The 25,881-nt window shown below is 37.2% G+C and overlaps 1 protein-coding gene across 13 annotated transcripts in view; it reads left to right on the top strand.

Moving 5' to 3' along the window:
- LOC109476288 (regulating synaptic membrane exocytosis protein 1-like) overlaps positions 1–25,347 on the top strand; it is a 169,326-nt gene extending 143,979 nt beyond the window's left edge. For 8 of the 13 annotated variants that reach the window (XM_019777187.1, XM_019777192.1, XM_019777188.1 and 5 more), the window contains 6 exons: positions 15,414–15,655; positions 16,079–16,196; positions 18,492–18,703; positions 20,019–20,036; positions 21,121–21,260; positions 21,694–25,347. In XM_019777187.1, coding sequence (XP_019632746.1) covers positions 15,414–15,655; positions 16,079–16,196; positions 18,492–18,703; positions 20,019–20,036; positions 21,121–21,260; positions 21,694–21,897 — 934 coding nt within the window. In that variant the 3' untranslated portion in view covers positions 21,898–25,347. Of the gene's footprint in view, positions 1–8,539; positions 8,565–10,627; positions 11,006–15,413; positions 15,656–16,078; positions 16,197–18,491; positions 18,704–20,018; positions 20,037–21,120; positions 21,261–21,693 lie in introns of those variants that run through there. The other 5 variants (XM_019777194.1, XM_019777193.1, XM_019777185.1 and 2 more) reach the window with 4 other exon arrangements.
- Positions 25,348–25,881: the final 534 nt, after the last annotated feature.

The raw sequence follows: 25,881 nt of genomic DNA, 5'->3' as shown, positions 1-25,881 counted from the left end.
TTTTTTTTTGCAAATCAGAAAAAAATGAAGAGGCGAATCCGAGAACCAACAAATTAAATTGGTGTGGCCTTAAGTTGTAACTCTTAACTTGAATATACTGTATTCCAAGTTAATAAACCTGTCACCTTTTATTCTACAGGTCAGAAAGATCACATCCCCCTAGGTACATTTATATTCACACAATTTCACAACAAACTCTTTGTACATGTCTATTTCTATGATTGTTATTTTTCATCCATTTCTCGTACTATTAAAAAAATAGATATAGATATTCAGGGTTTCTTCAATTATTCCTACTCTTTGTGACCTTACAGGTTGAAAGACATTGAAGGGCAACACAGGTGCTTGAACTTATTACTTTTAATTAACATTCTTTCTTGTAGGACAGTTCTTTGATAGCCCTCTTTCTCTCACACTTCTCTTTGAGTCATTTCTGCCTTGGGCTCTTAGGCCATACCAATTTCTTGGTTAACGGATTTTTCTAGAAAAATAATGGAGTGGGCGGGCGAAAAAAATAAAAAATAAAAACAGGCCTAGGCATCCTATTATGGCCCAAAATGGTACGATAGGAGCCATGAAGTCAACACACCAGGCTGGTTCAAAATTTAAACAATGGATTTTGAACTTTTAATGATACCAATGCATTGAAAGATGGAATAACTGTAACAACTAGGAAGAAAAGTTTGCACCTTTTTATGGCAAAATATGAGCATTTTGCAGTTGATTCTGAATTTTTTTTTAGCAAATCAGAAAAAAAAACGAAGCGGGCAAATCCGTTAACCAAGAAATTAGATTGGTGTGGCCTTATGTCTTAACACAAAGTGGATTATAATGCTTGATCCTTAAGAATTTTTGAAGTGATTTTAACCTTAAAGTTTTCTGTCTATATTTGTAACATTTTCATTCTTAGGATCATAATGGAACATGCATTGCAATCCACCGTGTGAGGAGATGGCCCAGGTTTTTCCTCACATTGCTCGTTTTCTTCTACAACTCTTGCTACATCTTATTCCTCTCTTCTCTCTCTCTCTCCCTCTCTCTCTCTATCATCCTGTCCACATCTTCATCCATCCCTCCCTCCAACAGTGTGGATTTCTCCGACACAGTCAGGTAGATCTACAGAGTTACTCAGTAGAGACTAGAGTGTCCTAGTTTAGTTCCATGTAGTCTGCTCCAGTTCCATAGCATAGAATGAGTGCGTGTCATGCACCGCTGCCCTCTGTTGGTTTGATCTTAAACTGCACGTTCCGCAATGTGGATTTATCCGACACAGTCAGACTAGAGTGTCCTAGTTTAGTTCCATGTAGTCTGCTCCAGTTCCATAGCATAGAAGGAGTGCGTGTGCGTGTCATGCATCCACTGCCCCCTGTTGGTTTGTTCTTAAACTGCACGTACCGCAATGTGGATTTATCCGACACAGTCAGACTAGAGTGTCCTAGTTTAGTTCCATGTAGTCTGCTCCAGTTCCATAGCATAGAAGGAGTGCGTGTGCGTGTCATGCATCCGCTGCCCCCTGCTGATTTGTTCTTAAACTGCACGTACCGCAATGTGGATTTCTCTGACACAGTCAGACTAGAGTGTCCTAGTTTAGTGCCATGTAGTTCTGTTGCAATTCCATTGGTTACGGGTCACAAATTATGACAGACTGATTCAGGTGAGTCCTAGACTTTCAGGACTCTGTTTAGCATAGTATCGTGATTTAAACCATACCACTTGCTTTCCTCGTATAGTCCATGAAGATGGAACATTTAGACCCAACCCAGGGCTCAAAATTCATTTTTGGGACTAGGTGCACTGGTGCACCCTACCTTCAAAAAATTGGATGCCAAAAATTTTTTTTGGGTGTACCATATAAAATAGAAAAACTAGAGTGTCAGCAATAACAAAGTAGGTTTAATTTCTAGAGAAAAGTACTACAACAATGTTTTTATTTTTCTGACACTTACAATGGAGATGTTAAGAATATGCTGCATACTACTACATTTATAAATTTGACATCATTACATGTTATGTAAACCTATGAAAATATTTGGGTGCACCCACAGAGAAAAGTCAAATACACAGCTCCAAATTTGGGTGCACGAAGGCGCACATGCACCCAGTATTTCAAGCCCTGTAACCTTTCTTTAATAGCTGGGTGTTACTATACCCTGAGCCTGGTGTCTACGTGCGGAGGTGTTAGGATAATGTATGGATGACATATTGATGGATGGGGAAGATTTCCTGGGAAGATAACTCCTGTTGCTTTTGGGAAGGGATTTGTGTTCTTGACTGCAACAGGTCATGGACCATGTATCTCTTTTACCATGTTTTAGAAATTCGTACAGGCAGAATCATGCTTCATGCTTTGGTGCAGAAAGACAGTGGCAATGCACCAATTTCATCAGGTTAGCAAGAGACTGTATAAGAGGGTCTTACTGTGCCCAACAATCTTGTTGTCAGCACCAAGGACATTCCCTATATTTGAAATAAACAGTCATCAACTTGCATCTTGCTTTGGTGCAAAGACAGTGGCAATGCACCTATAAATGTACACTTTGATTTATTGAAAAATGAAGTAAAAGGCATGAATAAGTATGAGGTTGTAGGTATAGAAATGGGAAACATAACAAATTCTTTTAGAAATTAGTATGGGCAGAATAATGCATCATATTTTGGTGGTTACAGTCTTTTGTACAATCTATGGGTTAGCAATTAATGTACCTTACGTTTGGTTGATTTTGTTTAAAAGCTCTCAATTTTAGCACAAACCTTTATGACATTGCATGTATATAGTGCAGATGTACAGGAAATAATTTTTATAGAACAAATACTAGTAGAATTGATGACAAGCAAAGTTAGAACAGAAAGAATCAAAATATTTATGACGGAAAACCAAGCCTACAGGTATCTTAACAGATTCACCAGACTGAAAAATTAATGAACAGATTGATCACGTAAAATTGATATCATATGAATAAAGAAAAATTACAAACAGCATATTTTCTTTTGGTTGTCAGAAGTACTATTCATCAACCCCATAATGAACCTTGTTGTGAATATTTCCCTGGTTAAACCTGTAGCTAGTATTAGTTGGCTTACAGTATTACATATTATGAATAAAGAAAAATTACAAACAGCATATTTTCTTTTGGTTGTCAGAAGTACTATTCATCAACCCTAAAATGAACCTTCTTGTGAATATTTCCCTGGTTAAACCTGTAGCTAGTATTAGTTAGCTTACAGTATTACATAATGTTCCCATCTGTCTTGCCTGCGATGGGCCCTTCCAGCTGCCTGTAGTGATTGTACTGTGCTGGAGTTGCCCTTTATCAGCATTAGCTGTGGATGTTCAGAGACACCGACCCTGCAGCTAGGCTGCACTAATGGAGGGGAAATTCTCCCAGAATATCAATGATGTACCCAGCTTTCAGAACTGATGTTTCGGCCACACTAGTTTATTTTCTAGGTTCACAGACATGTCAGGGATAGCTGAGATACATGTAGAGGTGAAAACTTGCATCTTTTCTAGCTAGGCTGCACTAATGGAGGGGAAATTCTCCCAGAATATCAATGATGTACCAGCTTTCAGAACTGATGTTTCGGCCACACCAGTTTATTTTCTAGGTTCACAGACAAGTCAGGGATAGCTGAGATACATGTAGAGATGAAAACAGAGGGAGGGGAAGAAACTTGTGTCTTTTTCAGCTACACTTGAGGGGAAAATCTTCCAGAATATTGTATCAGCTTTCAGAACTGATGTTTCGGCCACACTAGTTTATTTTCTTGTTTCTCAGACATTTCAGATTGATCCGAGAAAACTTGCATCTTTTTATAGCTATTTTGTACTGATAGAGAAGGAAATCTTCCCAGAATATCAATGATGTACCAGCTTTCAGAACTGATGTTTTGTCCACACCAGTTTATTTTCTAGGTTCACGGACATGTCAGGGATAGCTAAGATACATGTAGAGATGAAAACAGAGGGAGGGGAGGAAACTTGTATCTTTTCCAGCTAGGCTACACTTGAGGGGAAATTCTTCTAGAATATTGTATCAGCTTTCAGAAGATATTTTGGCCTCACTAGTTTATTTTCTTGTTTCTCCGACATTTTAAAGGGATTTGAGGAAATTTGCATCTTTTTACAAGTACGTTATACTGATATGATAGAGAAGGAAATGCTCACAGAATATCAATGATGTACCCATCTTTCAGAAGTGATGTTTTGGCCACACTAGTTTATTTCCTTGTTTCTCAGACAATTTAGGGATGGGAGGAAAATTGCATCTTTTTCTGCACCAATAGAGAAAGAGGGAATTGTCACAGAATGTCAATTACATGTATGTATATCAATGAATGTACCAGCTTTCAAAAGAAGGATTGGAGGAAACTTGGCATCCTTTTTTCAAGCTGATTTGAAATAGAGAGGGAAATTCTTCCAGATTGAAGATCAGTGATGTTCTGGTTTTCAGTTAGTGATGTTTTGGCCGCACTACTTTATTTTCTTGATTCTTGATTTTATCTACTAGCAGGTTTATAGAGATGAAAACAGAGGGATGTGAGGAAACATTCATCTTTTAAAAGCTATTCTGCACAGAGGGATATTCTCCCAGAATATCAATGATATTCTGGCTTTTTAAAAGTGATGTTTTGATCACAGTAGTCAGTTTCATCTGTTCACAAATTTTTGCAGGAAAGAAATAGAGGAAATAGATGCATACAATATACATGAAAACTTGCACCCAGAAAATTTAACCAAGTTTATGTGTTATAAAATTTACACAAAATTCATACATAGCATTTTTTTAAATATCAGAATTCATCTTTTGCTTAATATCCCGTGTAGAGTGTTGATGGAAATCTATATTGAGAATACATTATGAACATTGCTTCTGGGGATGCATGTCATATTATCTCATAAGAATTGCAAAGGAACTAAAGGGTTGATCTAATCTTCAAGGAGAGCTATATGCCAGAGGCAGTCACCTAGAAAAAAAATCAAGTGAATCTACAATCATACAATGAGATGTGCTAATATTATATCACAATGAGGAAAATAAATTCACTCACATGCATGAATCAAATTGCTATGAAATGTATTGTAGAAATTAAATTGCAGGACTACCCTTGTTTGGAGTTGAAGAGTTTATATATTGGCTAAAATACACTTGATTTGTATTCACAATGTCATTTTCAACCAGTAACAAATTGCACATTTCAAAACTTCCTTCAGCATTTCTTTCTAGAACTGCGTTTGCATGAACATAACTGACAAATTCAGCAATACAAAGTGAATAGCAACTTGTAACTGTTAACAACATTTGGTACATTGTTCATAAATCTAAAACCATTATCGTCCTTATCTTTGATAATGATGAGATAAAGTACTGTCCACAAATTCATGTATGTTTTGATATAGAAATAGCCATTAAAATGTGTTAGTGATCTTTTCAATAAAAGATAAACAATGCAGTATGCTACTCCAGCCCGAGGCAGTGCATGGTAATCTGATGTAAGGCCTGGTTGCCTGTCATAAAACTGTTGAAAGCATACCCTGGGACATCTTGTATTCTAGGCTGTGTATGGATGGAAAGGGTTGACATGCAAGGCTTGTACAATATGCTGTGGAATTTTTGTGATGAAGAATTCTGCTTAACTATCTTATCCAAGTAGCACAGGACTGGTACAGTACAGTAACTGCTCTAATAAAAAATAAATGCATTATTGTAGCTGAATTTGAAAAAAAAAACTGACTTATGTACAGTGTTAGAAATATTATTAACCATTCAACTCAGTGCATTATTTCCCAAAAAGTGAATGAATTGACAAAATGCGTGAAAAATTAAACAAAACATGGATTATTGACAAAAGTGTGGAAAAATAACAAAAAAATATTCCTTAGAGTGAGTTTATGCCATGACAATATTCATTGATTAAAGTGGGCGCAATTTACAAGAAAAACACTGAATATTGACGAGGGTATGAAAAATGAACAAAAATATGCATCTTCACCACTTCATTCATAGCCCCACCAAATCTCTCAAACCATCAGCATCTCATATTAATTGCCCCTTGCCATTGCAGCTCTGTGGCATTACCAGGTTAATGCTGACATGTGCCTTCCTCCCAATGTGCTCAGATCATGCATAATTCAAGAAAATTCCACAAGTCAAGGCCCCTGGGTCACCGTAAGGTGTCCACCTTGCAAAATCCTCCTCTTAAGAAAGCAAGAAGGAAGTAATGACTCAGAATAGTACCCTTTAGATGAGGTTAGGTTGTGCATAATGTGAGCTAATACCGACCAATTAAAGCTGTTGTTGATTATTTGTTATATAATATGATGCAGGGAGGGATGATCATTAGAATAAATTAGCATAAGTGCAGGGTTAGAAAAGAGAGAAAGTACATGGAATGTGATTTTTTTTAGATTCATTTTCTAATCGGTTTGGGGAATATTTTCTAGTTGCTGAATTATTATGAGTCCGTGGTATAATTCGTGTATAAGCGATCGTGATAAACGACCAGTGCTCTAAGTAACGAAAATAGGATTTTCCCAGAGAAGCAGAAATATAAGACAGTGTCAAACTGGATTTGAAAACACATCCATTGGTGCACTATAATATAACCTCTCCTCATTTAGCATTTCCGTATTCTGAAATTTATTTTAAATATCAGCCATCAAAACTGATATTGACAGACATCAAGGTATTTTTTTGTCTACGATCCGACGATTTTTGTAAAATTTGGACGAAGACTAGAAGTTTGAATATGAGAGGGAAGATTTTGGTATTCCAGGGAGATAATAGCATTTCAGGGTAAAAATTGCATATTTCATGAGTCGGAAGGAATCCAAGATGGAGGCGGAGGTAAATACAGAAGACAAAGATGAGGAGGAAGACACGGTAACCAACCTCCACGCCCGGTTACGCGTCTCCCGCAGCCTTTCCTTAAGGTTCTTAAGGAGGAAAGAAAGGTAGAGTGTTAACCGTAGCCCCTGGTTTTGAGTCAGTATTCTGTGATTTTGCCATTCCTGTGCTTACCAAAGGTGTGCATGCAACAGGGTGATATTTGATGGCGGGTACGTTTAGAACAATGATTGTACCCGTTTTAAACATAGCTTTTTATCCTTGCACTAGGTACATGTATCTACAGGTTCGGAATAGAATTGTAGGATAAAATTTACAAAGAATGTAGTCATGCTATTGATATCGAATATTTGCACATATTACGTGTTACAGTAAGATGTGATATTTGAGAATCCTTGTTGCAGTCTGTGGCATACCTACAGAGGTAGCATTCTCTGGTTTCTTCAAGAATATTATTTTCTGCAAAACTGTCATAAGCTTCATGGATGTGAACGTATGAATTCTTTTATTGCAGGTGTAAGCAGAAGGTCATTGATCTATAAGCATTTATGGAATATTCATGTTCAAGTTCAAGTTAGCACTGTCAGCAGTCAAATGTCGATTTTTATTTTACTGTATGATGTCCCAATAATTTCTGAGCAGCACATTTTATGAGCCGAGGATTCAATAGGTATTATATTTCATAAACTATTCAGAAAATCAAACTGCTCATCATTTACCTGATTGTGTATTTTTTGGTAATTATTTGTAATTGTTAGGACCTTTCAAGTCTGAGGTATGCTTTTAGCTTTGAGGGTATATTTCTAAGGTTAGGCAGCAATGTATGCAGAGGTTTGGAAAAATGTAACCCCAGCTCAGAAAAGAACAAGAAACAGAGTAAAGACGTCTTGTTAATTTCTGAAGAACTGAATCCAGAGGGAGAACTATGATGGATTGCCGTGTTGTCTTTACATGAATCTCGACAAGGTGACATCTTGTTTACTCCACCGGCAGATGTCTTGTTTGTGCTATGTTGGTGCCAGCCTTTCTGACTTATAAATGCAGATTTCCCCGTCTCCAGGTTGATGTGCACATTACGTGCGTAACACCAGGTAAAACGGGAGGAACACAGAATCCCAGGGGAGTCCATTTAAGCACAAAGCGCCGGCAGGATTTCCCATCTAGGGTACATTAAAGGACTGTGCATGGCACAGATGGATGGTTTGGTGCAGAAAATGCATGGATAATGCCTGTAGCCATCTTTAGGGGATGGTCATGGCCAAGCTGACAGACTTCTGTGGTTAGCGTCATGTATGTTATATGTAAGTAAGATTTTTAGTAAGCTTTTTGCATGAATCTGAGAATGGGAAGAAGTCTTTCACTCTTTCTTCTTGCCATGGTTGGACTAAGGTAGGGATGCTGTTGCAAGGACTAGATAGAGGGTCAATCAAGTGATAAAATGTCATAGTTAAATTATATTCACTACAGATATACCTTTGATAGTCATGCCATATTTCTTATCTTACACAGATCTGCTCTTTAAAACCTTCAAAATGCATCATCATTGCTGTCCATCCATCCATGGATTAAAAAAAATACTAAATCTGTCTCTGTCTTACACTTGGTAAATAGTTAATACTTAGGTAAATAAGTTTTAATTTGAACATTTAATAAACAAAATGATTATAGCCATTTTCATGTTCTTGAAATTTCAGCATTCGATTTCTGGATTATGTGCAGGTTTGATGTCTCCGTTTTTAGGGTGGCTACTCTGACCTTTAACCTCTAACCTCCCCCGACCTTGAGTCCAGGACAAGAACATTATTTCACCTTGAAGTTCATACCTTCTGAGTGAAAAATAATGCTTTTAATGCTGCATGTTAACACAATCTGCACCAGCTACTTGCATTACTGCAATTATTTCTGAGCCATTTGTTTCACATGGAAAGGTTGAACCTTCAGAAAGCAATACATGCTCCAGCTTCTCCCAATTTCATTACCTCCATATGACTTTGTTGAGAGAGAAAATTTGTTTGTATTAGGCCTATGGGGATTTTGAAGTGCTTGAGCCAAGATGTGCATGTATGCTTCATTGACTACCAGAATTCATTTTTAGCACATTTTTGGATAAAAAAAGTCACAAAAAATTCCCCACAAAATTAAATGACCATTGAAACTGAAGTTTCTTTTCACAATTTTTTATTAAGGAGGTTGAAAAATTCTTGGTTTGGCTGTTGTAATGAATCCGTTTCTTCAATTCTGTTAGAAAGCTTCTAACATTCAAAACAAATGATTACAGTCAGTAGATTATGAATGGCCCACAATTTTTATTCTTCTTTTCTCATGTCACCATTACCTGCTGCATGTTAGCATGTGAAAGCAAAAGTGTTTGCAAACATTCTTGCACCATTCTACTTATCCCTCATTTGGCTGTATACTGCTTTTAAATGTATGAAAATATTTTAGAGTATGGTGTATTTTATCAAATACGTACTTCTCCTTTTTTCTGTTTTGGAGTGTGATACTTTGCTTATAATTATTGTGTTGGTTTCACTTTTTGAATTGGATAATATTTTATTTTTGTCATTTCCCCACTTTTGCTTGTTTTTGCAACCTGACCACCCTCCTGTCTCATATTGTCATCTTTGATTCTTAAAAGATTCGACTAAAAATCAATTGTATCCTTTAGAGGACAGTCAAAATCCAAAAGTTCAGTTCGGAAAATTACTATCACTTTTTGTAGTTTTAAAATCAACTTTCTTTTTGCACTCTATTTTTCACGACCTTAGCTTGCGAAGAATGTTGTTACACAGTAACACGTTACAAAATCCTGTCCCACTTGTAATCTAAAAGCTCTGAAGAAAACTATAAAGTCGCTTCCTTTGAACTCGAGGATGGTCAGCTTGTAAAACTGTTGCACAGATAAAATTTTACTGCACTGCACCTTTAAGTATCTTTTTCATGTATGGTTTCTGCATGATATGGTCACACTAATTTAATATGTTGGTTCTCGGATTCGCCTCTTCATTTTTTTCTGATTTGCAAAAAAAAAAAGATTCTGGTTCTGAATCAACTAAAAAATGCTCATATTTTGCCCCCAACAGTTGTCTTTGTCTTTTTCTTCCTACTTGTTACAGTTTTTTTCAATCTATCAATGCAGTGGTTTGATTAAATGTTCATTGTATAAATATTAACCCGGCCTTTTGTGTTGACGTCATGGTTCCTATCGTAGCATTTGGGGTTGTAATAGGATGCCCGGACTGGTTTTTATTTCTATTTTTTTCGCCCTGTCGCTTCATCTTTTTTCTGAAAAAATCCGAGAACCAACAAATTAAATTGGTGTGGCCTAAGCTGGTAAAATAGATAGCCAAGGGTCATCTAGGCTAGCCTTGTATCCATCCTGATCTAGCTTCGTTTTGCTCTTTCCACAGCTTCCATGACAAATAGTCTGGCACTTGTCCCCATTTAAATGTTTGCCCTTTACTGTTATCTATTATTTTGGGTTCTGTATTTTTTTTTCAAGAGCAGCATTATAACTGAATTTTCAAATTCCTGGTTGATCCCTGTTACCATTCTGGTGCAGAGATGCATTCTGGTCCATGCTACTTGCAGCCAATCAGAAGTCAGACTTAGGTTTTATTTGAATATTTGAATGCCAACTGATTCTTCATCAACGAGTGCCAGACTACTTGTAAGGAAAGTGATGAGAGGAGCAGACTTTTGCTAGAATAGGATGAATACCAGGCTACATCTCGACCAAGCACACCCTTAATTTTGTGTTGTCTTTTTATGTTTTGTTGCAGTACCGGTGGTAGTACTGTCCGTAGAAAAGACGCCCTGACCCATACCCCCACTGATCATGAGATAAAGCACAAAATCCGCGGCCTCGCGCCTCAGAACTCGGTCTCAAACCCAGACAAAACGGGAAGGAGAGCGGATGCAATTCTCGAAGAATTTGAGGCAGAAGAAACCGAATTAATCCCGTCCTCAAAAGAAAAGAAAAATCGGAAGAGGTCCTCGTTATATGCTTGTTTTAAGCCAAATGAAGCTGATTAGCAACAGGTGTTAATTAGGAAACCTCGTCTGTATTCATGATCATTATATGAATTATGGTTACCATAGTGATGATCTTCTATGCAGTGTAATGTGTTGATAAGTTGATGACTAATATGTTGTGAATTTTTTTTAAAAAGTCAATAATTGCTCATGGCCTCTACTTTTTAAAGATTGAATCTTGACGTATTTGTGTATTTTTTCCAAAAGTTAATCTTAAAGGATTTTTTTTAGTTGCAAAGGACTTTGCACTGGCATCATCCATAGAGCCGACTGAACAATATATCATCTTTTTTAAGACAAAAGATGAGGCTGACAATATACAATTTCACGCTAATATCACAAACTTTTTCTGATAAAGAAGCTGCTTCAGTGATTATGAGGACAAGAAATGTAGTACCTCATTAGGATGATGATAGCAAGTATTTGCAAATTTACCACTGAATTGTAGGCATCAATGTCACAAGAAAGAAAGACATTGGAAACTTAAGGACATTCAACCAACTCTCAGGATCTTGAATTACTGTAGAAATACATATAGAAAGAGGAATTAAGGAATTTTTTGGGGCAGCTGGGTATATTATAAACATTTAGAGTTGTTGGTGAGTGTGTACATTGTATATAGCTTCTGAACAAAGGTATGACATACATGTACATGTAAACTGCTACTTTAGCTACATGTAGCTTTTTAAATTTGCTGTTCTCTTTCTGAGTTGTATTTTGTTGCAGTTGTAGTGTTGCAAATTTGTTTTACATATCACAACACATATAAAGTTTATCAAAGATATTGATGCAACAAATAAGCCACATCTATAATTGTATATATTATGATTGATAGGTTGATAATATAGCCAGTATAGGTAAAGAAATATAGATAGAAAATATCTTCTTGCCAGCTTCTTTTGTTAGTATATTTAATTTGGTTAATAGATTTGATAAGATCTTAAAGGAAATAACTTTTGTGTTGTATTTTGTGTTTTTTATGATTGTGCAATTTTACATCTGACTGAGTTTTTGCATCATGCTACATTTTACTGCCCAAAACCATGACATAAAAGGGAAAATTTTAAAGGGAAAATTATGCAATTTGAAAAGGAGTATGTTTTTCAATAATATATGTATATCTGTCAAATACTCTGGCAGTTGGGTCTGTGCAATCAAAGTTTATCTTTCTTGGGTAGAACAAAATCATAACAAAATCAACGGTATCCTTTCACATTTAAAATGGTTCAATACATCACTAGTAGCTTATGTAAATGTTAGTCAGATTTAGACATTCATATGACTTGAATAAAATCTAAGTATAAAACAACTGTAGAATGTGGAAATTGCAAGAATTTTTGTAGAAAAAAATTTAAATGTAGCTACTATGTCTAGTTGCTTTTGGCTCAGGAAAGCTTCTGACAAAATGTATTGTACATACATGTAGGGCTTACATCTAGATAAACATGCTTGATTATCAGTCAGAGTCTACTGATTGATATATCAAAACAAGTTTTATATCTTCATTTTGTGCAGGAAATATGACTGAAAAACATTCCCAACTTGACAGGTGTAAGCACCTTAATGGTAGCGGAAGCAATATTTTAGATCATTAAAACGACATTACGCCTCCCAATGATATTATATTACTGAAAACATCAATCACAATTACAGCTATTGAAAATTAAGTCATAGCTACAGTATCAGGGGAACTCATTGTATATCACCAAAATTTCATAATTTCATAAACAGGCCAATGACAAGAGCTGTAAGACTAACATTTTAAAAGCACAATCATAGTATTTTCTTTTTGTATTTAGGTTGAAGATTGTTTTTATTTGTAGATAGGACAATCAGTTGTGTACATATTTGATATCTTATATATGTATATGAAGGACAGAGAAATATTACATTTAATATATTTGCATGCATATTCTGTGTTGTGTCTTACGTATGATGATGTCTTGCACGTTGAAAATTATTTTTTGTGTTGTAACAAAAAATAAAGTATCTGCATGTCTTTTGTGTTTCCTTTGTGATTTTTTTGTTGCTGTCTTTCTTTGTGTTGTGTACACTAAGTTTACAGAACTGTATGTAGCACACACAATAGTCTAACTTGTAGTATATATCACTCTATTACTATGGCACGGTACTAATTCTCGATCTAAAAGACGTGGGAGCCTTGCTGTTATTAATTTGGATTTATTAGATTATTTACTGTCAGTGTTACAACTAACAGTCTTCATTGCAAATTTTATTTCACACTTCATGCATTTGGACAGCCTTTTTCAGTGAATGATGTATCAACTCAGTCATCTGTCGTAAATCTTTAGGGTCAATTTCACATGAAATTACTCATGAATGTTATAAAAACTCATACGCGCATGACATCAAAGCAGCTGCAGTGATATTTAAAATTGAGTTATCACAGACCGTTGGATAATTTTGTTTCATTCTTGGAGCCTGGGCTTGAAGCCAACAATGGGTTGAGGTTTAGCCAGCTAGCACACCTCCAAGTGAACTGTTACTTTCTTTGTGTGCATTTGTAAGTCCGTCATTGAATTTTACCTTCTCAAAGTCTGTTCACAAAGCTCAATATATATTGGTAAGACCACACCAATTTAATTGGTTGGTTCACGGATTTGCCTGCTTCATTTTTTTCTGATTTGAAAAAAAAATTCAGCCTCTGAATCAACTCCAAAATGCTCATATTTTGGACCCAACAGTTGAACGAAGTCCATTCTCTTCAGTTGTTTTTATCTATCAATGCAGTTGTTTTATTAAAATTTAGAAATTCATTGAGTTACAAACCAGCCTGGTATGTTGACTTCATGGCTCCCATCATAGCATTTGGGGCTATCATAGGATGCCTAGGCCTGTTTTTTTCGCTGTCGCTTCAAATTCTTCAAATCGAATGAAACCAACAATTCAAATAAGTGTGGACTAAACTGAAGAAGCCAGGGGAGACAACTTGTGATTTATATCACCCATTTCCCCTGTCCATTTTATTCCATGGTAAATGCATTTAAATGAATTGTGACGAGGCCTGTCCTTGGTGCTGAACCTGGGGTGGCTGTGAGTTGTTACAACAATTCTTTTCCCTCGCATTTTGGGGGTACAGGATTTTGTTTGTGACTGAATTTTGTCCTTGACTATAATCTTCAATAGTAACTATAAAGGCCATGGATGGCAACAAATGATTTATTTTTTTCTTGAACAGAGTATGAAAGTATACATTCAACTAATTTGAGCGATAGAGAGGCAAAGTATATAATGGTGTGGTCCTTTTTTCCACACACAATATACGGATAGAAAGATATGATTTGGCCACACCGACTTAATTCTATGGATAACATCCTCTGAAGACCCCCAAACTAATGCGGGCGGGCGAATAAAAAAAAAATAAAAATAAAAATGCTACTAAACCACAGGAATACAAAGCTGGTATTGTGAATTTGCATTCAATTTGGTATATAGCGACGTATACGACAAGCCGGCACATGCTGGCTTTTTGCGAAGTTTATGAATTAGCACTGTTTTTTGTTTTTGAGGACAGGCGCACGGATGTCATAAAATTAAGTTGGTGTGGCCTTACAAAAATCAAAGGAACCATCACTTTTGTAAGCTACCACTAGAAATAGAATAAGGAAAAACCAGTTTTCTGCAAATGATAACTAAGGTACCCACAATTTTGACAACACTTAAAAGAACAATACTAGTTCATTTTGCCAATGACACTTTATAATAATTTTACAATTTTGCAATGATGCTGTCCCTACTAGTATCTACTTGAGTAGAGTCCCCGTTATGTCACAGGCCGACATTAATATCATGCTCACCAGAGTCTGTCACACTAAAATGTCTTGTTCGTAGAAGTAATCAGCTCAGGTCACACACACGTGATTTTATGGATAGTAACCATGTGCACTTGTGCATTAATCTGGTCCAGTTTCCCTCCAAAGGGTAGTCCTGTTTGTGCTGATAGATGGTTGGTGATATTAATGGCAATGATTGCTTCCTGCAATACTAGTACATGTCATTTTTCACTCAGATGACTAGAACATGATTTTCAACATGGCAGGTACCAACTATGAAGTTGCTACAACAACTGAGAAAACATAGTACCCTTATGAGTAACAGCCTTCAGTTTAATTCTGTCAACAGTCAATATTTGTAAACTATAGGTAAAAATGATGTAAGTACATGTAATAGGTATAGCAGTCATCAAGGACTCCTTGGGGATCAAGTTAATTCTGCATTTCATATAGTTCTGGCTTTAGTTCCCAGATTTCTGCAGAATTCTCGCTCCAATTCCCAGAATTCTGGCTCTAGTTCCAGAATTCCAAGAATCCCCAAGGGGTCCTTGATGGCTGCCGTGTATTTCTTACATGATTTGTACATGTACCTATACTTCACAACATTATCCCATCTACATGTAGATGTAAGGTTGCTGAGATGTGGGAACTAGTCCAGAATTAAACTTGAAGTCCAGAATTTAACTGGAGGCTGTTGAGTGTACACTTTGTTTAGAAGTTTGTCACTTGGTTTCTGTAGTAACCTGGCCCCAGGCATGCGACACCCCCCACCCCCGGGCGGCTCGCGGTTCCCGACCCGCTCTTCCAGCAGTGCGGAGGTGTACATGTATGACCGCAACGACGGCAGCGTGTCCGACACCGCCGTCTCCTCCATGGACAACCGGCGCCGCATGCGGAAGACGTCCACCAGCAGCAAGATGATGGCCTTCATGGGGCTGTCCAGAAAGAAGAGCTCCAGTACTTCTCAGCTGTCTGCTACAGGTGAGCAGCTCAATCAATCAATCAATCAATCAATCAATCAATCAATCAGAATGCTCTAGCAACTATAGAAAGGTAACATTTACAAAGCAAATACATACATGTAATGTTTACCTTCGTATATGGTCTGCTCTGTTAATTCTTACTCAAACACATTCATATATATGGTGACAGGAGTCTATATCCCTCCTGCTATTGCAACATGATGTAACCCAACAGTACACAACACCCCTAAAATTATATTATCATATAGCCAGAAGACATTGACCAATAAGAAGGCTCCATCTCCCAATTGTTTATCAGGCCGTAACTGCTACGCTCACTTGGTGGTTTATTGGGTGGTTATTGCACCTGACCAGGGATTATCTCACCATATACACCTCTGGGTTGGGCATTAACCCTATATTATTTCACTTGTTTTCCCAGATTCTGGGAAGTCTCCGCGCAGCGGTCTGTTCAGTCCAGCATCGATGCAGAACATCGGCCGGCAGGCGAGCACGGAATCTACCGGCAGCCTCAGCTCCGACTCCTCCAGCATGACCGCGTAAGTTCTTTTTTTTAATTCCAACATTTCATGACTAGACATGCTGATGGCACACTCAAGTTATATCAACATAATATGCCGCCACCAACTCAGAGGACAAATACAGGACAGGACAATACTCATTTTCACTTAAGTGAGGAAAGTCATGTAAGGTGCATTTCTCAAGGGCACAAAATCAGTAGCATGTCAGTACTGGAACCTCTAGGTTCCGAGTCAAGCACTCACCCCACTACGTAAGTTGTCACAGTAACTGGAACAGACCTTTACAGAGAATCTGGAGATGTTTTCAGAGAATTTTTAGATCTTTTCAGAGAATCTTGATATCCTTTCAGAGAATCTTGATATCTTTTCAAGGACCTTAAGATGATTTTAAGGGATCTTGAGGTGTTTTGGGAGCATCTTCATCTTCAGATCTTTCTTAAGCATCTTGAGATCTTTTCAAAACATCTAGAGATCTTATCAAAGGATTTTGAAATCTTGACAAAGCATCTTGGGATCTTTTCAAAGGAACTTGAGATCTTACTAAAGCATCTTGAGATTTTTTTCAAAACATCTTGAGATCTTTCCAAAGCATCTTGAGATCTTTTAAAAGAATCTTGAGACCTTTTCAGAGCATCTTGAGATCTTTTCTACTAGTTTTGTACTGAGAATTAGCATCTAATTTTACAGATGGTTCTTCAATTTCATGTCCCTATAGTCGTCTGCAATGTAGAAGTATACACATGCTGTGGATCATCTTTAATTTTTATTTTGCATTTAACTGTTTGAGATAAACATTATGTCACATGGTTGTTTTTATCATAGTTGATGTTTGTTTATTATAGTTGATGTTTTATCACAGTTGATTCATGCTGATATTGTTCTAAATAGTTCATGATGTCCATGTGTAATATCATGTATTATGTAGTATTTTCCCATGTGTGGTCCATTGTCCCTTGTACATGTACATGTAGTCCATTCTCCATTGTTTCATGATACCCTTCCCCACCATAATTGCTTTTTGTGTATTCATTATTTTCTGCCTACCTTAATTTCCTCTGACCATAACAACTTGAAGACATGTCACATCGATGTTGATTCAAATGTCGATGCCTACATTGTGAGGGTGATAATATTGATATTTTTCAGAATTAAAAAAGGAAGTATTAAGGGCAATACAAAACATAATTACTCATTTGGTTCTAAAACTTGGCCTGGAGAAGTTTTAGCAAATCATTTTCACATCGAGAAACAGATACAGTCAATAAAATCTAAGTTTGGGGCTTGGATTGTAGATCAATTTTTCCCACCATTTCCTACTTCAAACTAACAAGACTAAAAAGAATACCTTAGGTTTTAATTAAGCGGGACTAGTCCAAAGGGTTGTAGTCAGGTCCGGGACTAGTCCGGGACCAGTGGACCTGCCGGACTAGTCATGTCCCCGACTCCCAGGACCACCTCGGACCGATCTGTGTCTGACAGGACTAGTCCCAACCGTCTGGGACCTGCTAGGACCTGCTGGGACCACCTCGGACTAGTCCGGACTAGTCCACTGAAATTTCCTTTTTACAGAGGCATGCAAACAAACTGCAAACCTATCCTACTACTAACTGTCTTATTAAAAAAAACAGTTATTGAAGCAGCTGGATATGATTTTGGAAATGGTCAGACATTTCAGGTAGCATCCACTACCTTTCGTCAGTGACACTGGTGAGGTCTCAAGATCATATACAGTTGCTTGAATAACTGTTTTTTGGCATATCTTATAACCTGGATGCCCCGGGCTCGAAATTCATTTTTGGGAATAGGTGCGCTGGTGCATCCAAACTAAAGAATTGGGTGCACAAGAAATTTTTCGGGTGTACCATCTAAAATAAAATACATGTACCACATGGCAGCAAAAACTAAATTCAGCAAAAACCTAACTTCATTTCTTAAAGAAAAGTACTACAATGATTTTATTATTTTTCTCACTCCTGGATGTTAAGAATATGCTGTATACTATTATACATTCAACATCTTTACATATTAAGTAAACATACGAAAATTTTTGGGTGCATTGGTGCACCCACAGAAAAAAATTGGGTGCACAGCTCCAAATTTGGGTGCACTAAGGTGCACATGCACGCAGCATTCCGTGCCCTGTTAACGTACTAACTGTGCTGTTTTTGTGCCCTGTTAACGTACTAACTGTGCTGTTTTCGTGCCCTGTTAACGTACTAACTGTGCTGTTTTCCGTGTGTGTTTAACACCGTCTGCCTCCCGCCCTGCTCTAACCACCCTGTCCTCGTCTCTCCTCTCTCTGCAAACTCACAGCGTGTGGTTCCCGTCTAGCTTGAGGCTGGACGGACCGATCAACGACTTCCTGGACGGCCTGGGTCCGGCCCAGCTGGTGGGGAGACAGGTGCTGGGTGCCCCGTGTCTCGGGGACATCCAGGTGGGGTTACTGGACCGGCGTGGGCTGCTGGAGGTGGAGATCATCCGGGCACGGGGTTTGATTCCCAAACCTGAGGCCAACGTACTGCCTGGTAAGAACCGCATCGTCTACATCCTTAGCATCACATGTGGATTGGACCATTTTAACTGATGATTGATAAACCAGTTTACCTTTCACTGATCGCATGAACTGCATACGTCACAGGGGGGACATTTCGAATAGAACACCATTCTAGAACTGGCTTTTGCTTGCGTTGTCTCCCCTGGCAGATCTAGATTTCCCGACGTAGATAACCATAATTTCTGTAAGCTCCTGACCTGCGCTGGTACAAGGAGTCTTTAACTTATCAATACTTTTGTGTCAATCACTGAAGAATGGCTGTCCCCTGTTTCCTTCCACCCAATCTCACCAGATAGCTGATTCTGTTATCTGAGGGCAGAATGCAGACAATCACAGTGATCTGCTGGGGTCAAATCACAAGCAAAATATGCGTTAAACTTCCAGGTTCTAGAACAGTGTTTTATCAAAAATGTACCCCCTGTGACGTAAGCAGTTCATGCGATCACTGAAAGGTAAACTGGTCTATTGTTGAAAGCAATGTTAGCATGAAAGTTAATAATCTGTGTTTGTACAAATGTAGTTAGCATATGAAGTACAGAGCTAAAACTTTGTTCCAACACACAAAAAAAATTTACACACTGAATGTTGTAATGCAGTCTTCCTCAAATTTAAATGATCATATAGTACTGTTGATTCAGCTAGTGAAATCACCTGAGATAATGAACATGTGATGTCAGCTATTGGTCAAAAGTGGCAAGAAACTTATTGAAACAAGGTTTTAGCTCTGAACTGATATGTGTAAATCTTGATTTCTAATGCTTTGTTTTCTTTTGTAAACCAGTAAGGCATATCAACATCAGTCAGTCGTACAATTACTAAAATAGCAAATTAATGGGCAGTTGCATGTAGTTTCATCCACTTAATTTTTTTATTCATCTTGCAAGCTAGTACTGTAATACACATTTTTTTAGTTTATTTTATATTTTATGGTTTGAAAATTTAGTAGTTGTTTTCTTTGTAGTATATTTTTCAGTACTAGTCGCAACACTTTGTGTAAAACTATCACACGATTTGTCATTTGATGCTATGAAAAGTTGGCCGTACACTCTGCATTGAGTATATGTATATAAGATATGTTACTAATTTTTGTAACAGTTACAGAAGATAGAAACATAGAAATTATCAGGTCAGAAAAATAAATACAGTTGAGAAACATTTCAGGTTTTTAACACAAGTTTCTCCATGAATGTAACCAGGCCATGTAGTTGCCACAGCTTCCATTCCCCTAGACCTCCCAAATTTAAACTTTATGGACTCTTCCGTCCTTCTATCACAACGCAACTCAGCGGCCGCTGAAGTACCAGGTGGGTGAAGTGCATCCTGGGTAATAGAATGCACCCTGCATGCCTGATGTTGACCTTGAATGCCTGCCAATCAACCAACAACTACTAATACTTCAAATTAATCCTCTTCACATCAAATATCAGTCTCACTCAAAGTTAACCAACACTTTTACTCTATTTCTACATTCTGTAACCAAATTTTTCAAGAATGAGCAACTAGTATCAAAGATTGACTAAAACTCACAGCTTAAGCATGAACTAATAAAATAGTTTTAAAGCAATCTCTGAAAAGTTAGTATCATAATTTAGCCTCCCTAAAGAGTCCTGTACTTAGTACCTTAACCCTCGCACTTTGTATGGCATCTTTAAAAATTTCCTAGCTTGTTCACTGGTCCACATAGATGAAAAGAAGTGAACTGTTAGAAGAATCATATTCTTTTACCAAAATTGAAGTAACATAACGTTTAAAAATAACTGATATCTTTGCCATTTTTGAAGTCACTGTTAGTGTTATAGTAATTTTTATCAAAACAATAATGGCTCTCTAGCTCTTATTATAAAGGAATCAAACTTGTGGAGGGGGGGGGGTTGACATTAGATTTAGTCTCAGACAAGACCAGAGGATCACAGGAATGGTTACTCAAATGGCGGAAGGGTTCAGAAAGCAGAGAGAAAATGTCTGTGTCAGCAGCTTATTAATGAAACATTTTTTCCAAAAGGAAAAAAATGTCCATCACCATATTTTGGCTTAAAATTGATAATTCATCAATTTAACCTATAATATAAGTTAAAAAGACTGAATTACAAAAACTTTAACAGCAACAACACTATCATGAAAGTTCATCTGAGTTGGTAGTTACATGTTTAAAGTTAAAACTTTTGATCCAACACAAAGAATTCTCTCACCTGGAGCTTTCAACCAGCTCTAGGTGAGAGAATTCTTTGTGTTGGATCAAAAGTTTTAACTTTAAACAAGCAACGACACTTGCAAACGTACAGTCAAATACGTACGGTCAGACCCAAACACTATAATATATCAAAGTAGGAGACAAAGTAAATTGAATGAATGACAATATAACGATGTACTTTAATTTGTTTGTTGCAGCTCCGTATGTGAAAGTGTACCTGATGGAGGGGAAGCGTTGCATGGCCAAACTAAAGACCAAGACCGCCCGACGCACCCTGGACCCGCTTTACCAGGAACAGCTGGTCTTCCAAGAGCCTTTCAGGGGCAAAATTCTACAGGTGGGTCCTTTAATAGATCTTAGTCCTGCGGCGCTCAACAGTTGGGTTATACATACAGTACATTACAGTACGATTTGGGGGTATTTCTTGTGCGACACATCACAGCGCAGTGAAGCGCAACAGATGCGGAAGTCTCCCACCGTAGGGCAAAAAAATTCAACTTATTAAAAAATATGTGTAAAAAAATTCCAAGGACAAGAGTTAATATTGACAAAGAGAAGGCAGAAGAAATAAACAATCAGTGTTTTTACAATTTGAGCAATGTGTATCTACTGTACCCAGAAAACAAGCAATTAGAGATTTCAAACCTATAGGAAGTATTGAGACTTTTTGAGAATTTATTGGCACAACCACACACACACACACACACACACACACACACACATGGTTGCTAATAGAGTATAAGCTGACCTGATTTTGGTAAATGTTACAGATCACAGTCTGGGGGGACTACAACCGTATGCACGAGCGCAAAGTCTTCATGGGTGTCGCTCAGATCGTATTGGACGACCTTGATCTCTCCACAATGGTTATTGGCTGGTACAAACTTTTTCCTACATCCTCATTGGTCCAGCCAGCGACATTCGGGCCACCACTACGACGTGCATCGATGACATCACTAGATACAGCGTACTGAGGGTACCCTGCCCTCCCCTTCCCTGTAGTGTTAGCATCCTTACATAGAGTTGTTCAACATAGCACCGTGTTAGAAGACAGGACGATAGACTAGATACATATGGGTAGAAGAACGGAACAAAAAAGCATTTTACAATCGTCTTATGAAAGGGATGCATGTAAAATAGTCGACTTCCACTGTCATTTTTAATACTTGATTCGTTTGAAGATAGAATTCGAGGTTGAAGAAGAGAGAAGCAAAAAAAATAATGGTCAGACATTGAAGAAAACACAGTACAGCTGTCAAACTATTAACAAAAGGTCTGATTTTTCTTGTTCATCTTTTTTCCGCATAGAAAAGCTGAAGAAGATATAATATTAGAATGACACTGTGAAAACAAGAAAGCCCATACTTATCTAATATTGAGAGAAACAATGGAAGCAATGAGAAAGCAAGCTTATTTATTTATTTATTTATAAATGCTTTCATACTTCTTGAGATTTCTTGACAATTTCAACTTTTGTTTGAGTCCAAAACTTCAGAATATGAACTGATCGGTGTAAACTATAATATTATATAGAAAATATTCCAGAAAAAATTGAACTGACAATCGTAGATACATGCTGACCATGTTTGAGAAAGATGTAAGTTCACCAATGCTGCCAGTTCATTTTAGATGTACTCAAATCTAAGTTTGTTAATTAATGTTTGGTAAGGAGCAAATAAGAAAGAAAGCAATCTGCTGCAGAACTGTGTGTGTGACTTAACATGAGACATGCACAAGTTACTTTCAAATTGGTAAAATGGACAAACTTTTTTGTTTGTACAGTTGCAAATTAAAGTTTGCCTTGGCACTGTGGTAAAGAAAGAAACACTGTACTTCAGTTTTCCCCAAATGTTTATGACGACAAAATTATCAAACTTTTTTCAATCTGAATTATCACAATCTAAAAGTTACATAGGTTTTGTATCTACCATAATGTTGCAATTTGGGGCTAATGTTGTTTTTTTGCACTGCCACTTGAGTTAACCCTCAAAGAAGTTCCTTAAGTTTTTACACCACACATGTAATCATATTATGACAAAGTTATATTCAAAATTGTTTGCCATGTATCAATAGTAAAAGTTGAAAGAAATACGTCTTTAATGATGGTGTTGATGATTGTATATTATTAAGTAGTATTCCATTGTTGTAGGGGCGATTTGTGTCTCATGTTAAGTCACATTCATTTATGTTTTTTGGTGCAGTTTTGTTGAGTAAGGTTTGAGACTTTCTATTCAGACTTTAAAGTAATGGCCATTTATTTTTTGAGCCGATACGAGGTATTTTAGCCTCACTGGCAGAAGCAAAGAGTGACATTTTGTTATGCATTTTCCTTGATGCAGAACCTTTGAGAGAAAATATTTTACGTACATAATATACATACATTTATATTCAACTTTCTTTTACACATATATTGTAGCTATTTTATACTTTGACATGACAATAGATGTTAATGTATTTTTGGTAAGTTTTGTTGCCTTTTAAAAGTGTTGATGGCAGTGTTACTGAAGCACAGTAAGTTGCAGTTGGAATCAGAAGTGTTAGTATCATCGAGTGCAGTACGAAATGATGATGATTTTCTCTGTTTTCAGTGTTAATTTGAGACACCAAGAGTGCATATTATATGTACCATGGAATGCGTAAACCTTATTTATTTATCTGAAGGGACCTTGTGCAAAGGCAATGCCTGTCATTCTAAATACAATGTACATAACTTTGAAATTTTTACATGGGAGGGGCGGTAAAGTTGTCCCACCAATGTAGTAGTATTAAACAGTATATCCAGCAGTGCAATGATAGGTAAGGAATATATGATAAGTACTTTTTATTGATTGACCAATATGCCCACGGGCCCAACTCATATATCAAATATATGTGTATTCATCGAGCTACAAACAGGCTAATTTGTATGCAGGGTGGACATAGGGAAGTGTGTAAAAAATGATGCAAAAATCTGTTTTGTTGACAAGCCGTAACAAGACTTTGATTGTATGTTATATCCCTCCTTCGAAAAGCTGACCTCCCCGTTGCATGCAGTGTAATCTTCCAATATACATTTGTAATGTATAAATTTCCAATGGTGGGGAGACAGTGAGGGTCAAGTCCATTCTGATGCAGAGGGGTGAGAGCTTAGAAATTATAGACCTCATGGTAGTATCTCCACCCCTCTCTGTATATGCTTATGGTAGATTCCTCTGTATCTGAATAGTGTGTTTGAGATCATCCTACTCCACAAGAAGGGGGTGTTTTTCTCCTGCTCTATATTGTATACCCTAGCAATAATTCAACATTTTGGTTCATTCTTCTGTGGATTCAATGAAGGTTTTTAAACTCATTTTCTCTGTATATAGAAGACGGACATGCAAGGTCAACTGTTGACCTTGCCAATGGAAATGATCATGTGACCTATCACATGGACATCATGTGACCATCACATGGGTATACCTGATACTATGGAAAACTGATTTCTATATAGCCTATAGTCTTGCGTTCTAAGCTAAGTAACTGTAGTCCGACGATGTTTTCAAAAGATTTTAATGATATGAGTCAATAGCTGGGGTAGGGTAAACTTGTGGGGGAAATTTTGCCGCAACATACATATGACAGTAATATATCTATAAATATATACACGTGTGTAAATGACGATGATAGGTTTTCACTTCTTGAGAAGCAAAGTTTCTCAGATGTACTGCGGAAGGAGTTAGGGAAAATTCTATGCAGCGTAAAGTGACTGACCCGCCAGTGCTAAAATCCTTACAAATAACCCTTCTAGTTTATGTGAGGATGATCCTTATCCAAACTTGTGTTATCATATATGAACTCTTGACGATGTAACATTTAAAAACCTTCCGTTTTAATATCACTGCTGTGATTGGTTCTTGTGACCTTGTACAGTGGGGGTACATAAAAATTGAGCGACTTGTCCATGCAATGTGCACTGCTTTAAATTTAATACCCTCCACTATTCGTTTAGGGTAAAGTCTTCGATGTTCAGTTTACAGCTTATGAAGCGACACTACGTCTTACTTAGAATGTCTCTGTTCGAAAGCATCTTAAGAAATAACTTGAAGATCGATCATGTGTATGTTTCTTTAAGAGTTACGTGTCAAGAATGACGCGGCTAGTAACATTTAAGCATTTCCTTGGCGCTCTTACGTTTACTGTTAACACCCCCTTTGTGCTTTCCTTGCTTCTCTCTTGAGTGCAATATAATAGTGTTTGTGGAATAAAGTTTCATATTTATAGTTGATAGGTGTGTATAAACTTGCCAAGTGGGGGTGTCAGCAGGTAATGTAAGAGCAGCGCTATGTGTTACAAGGAGTATGCCCTTCCCACAAATGTATACACCCCCTGAAATTCTGCACCAGTACTGCATGAGACAAGTGTGTTGTACCTTGTACCTGAATTAATAAAAAATTCTAAGTCCACATTGCCTTGTGATGTGTTCTTTACTGTTGATTTTACTAGTAGTAGGATATATTTCTTAGTACATGCAGTTTCTATATTACATGTCCTTGCAGTAGCCTTCCTGCGTTTTTTTTGTGACAGAAACGGGCAGCTAGGAAAATGATCATATGCCTGACTAAAACGATTATTCCCTGATATATCTGTGATATTTTAGTAGTCAGGAGAGGCCTCAATGTCAAGAACAAGAGCTGGAAAGACCTGGAGTAAAACCCCCATAAGAGCCCGTCCCATTTCCCAAGTCGCGAAATGGCCAAATCTGGGAATGAGCCAGGCTTCAAAACGGGGGTGTGATAGGGGATGAATTTACGCTTTTTCAATTTGAGAAAAATGAAACTTTTGGCATTTTTCGGCCTCCTTGTTTTCAGAGTATGGTCTCCTTTCTATTCCTACTTATTGCCTTTCCCAAATTTCATTCATTCTCAACTTACACGTAAAAATGTGATTTTGCGATCAGCTGATCGCTTGAAGTGAATTTTCCCTGTCGAGCTCATTAC

Source organism: Branchiostoma belcheri, unplaced genomic scaffold (genome assembly GCF_001625305.1).
Source record: "Branchiostoma belcheri isolate BF01 breed outbred unplaced genomic scaffold, Haploidv18h27 scaffold37, whole genome shotgun sequence".
In the NCBI taxonomy this organism is placed as follows: domain Eukaryota; kingdom Metazoa; phylum Chordata; class Leptocardii; order Amphioxiformes; family Branchiostomatidae; genus Branchiostoma; species Branchiostoma belcheri.
Note: the sequence above shows the minus strand (reverse complement) of the source record. Positions and strands in the feature narration are given on the sequence as shown.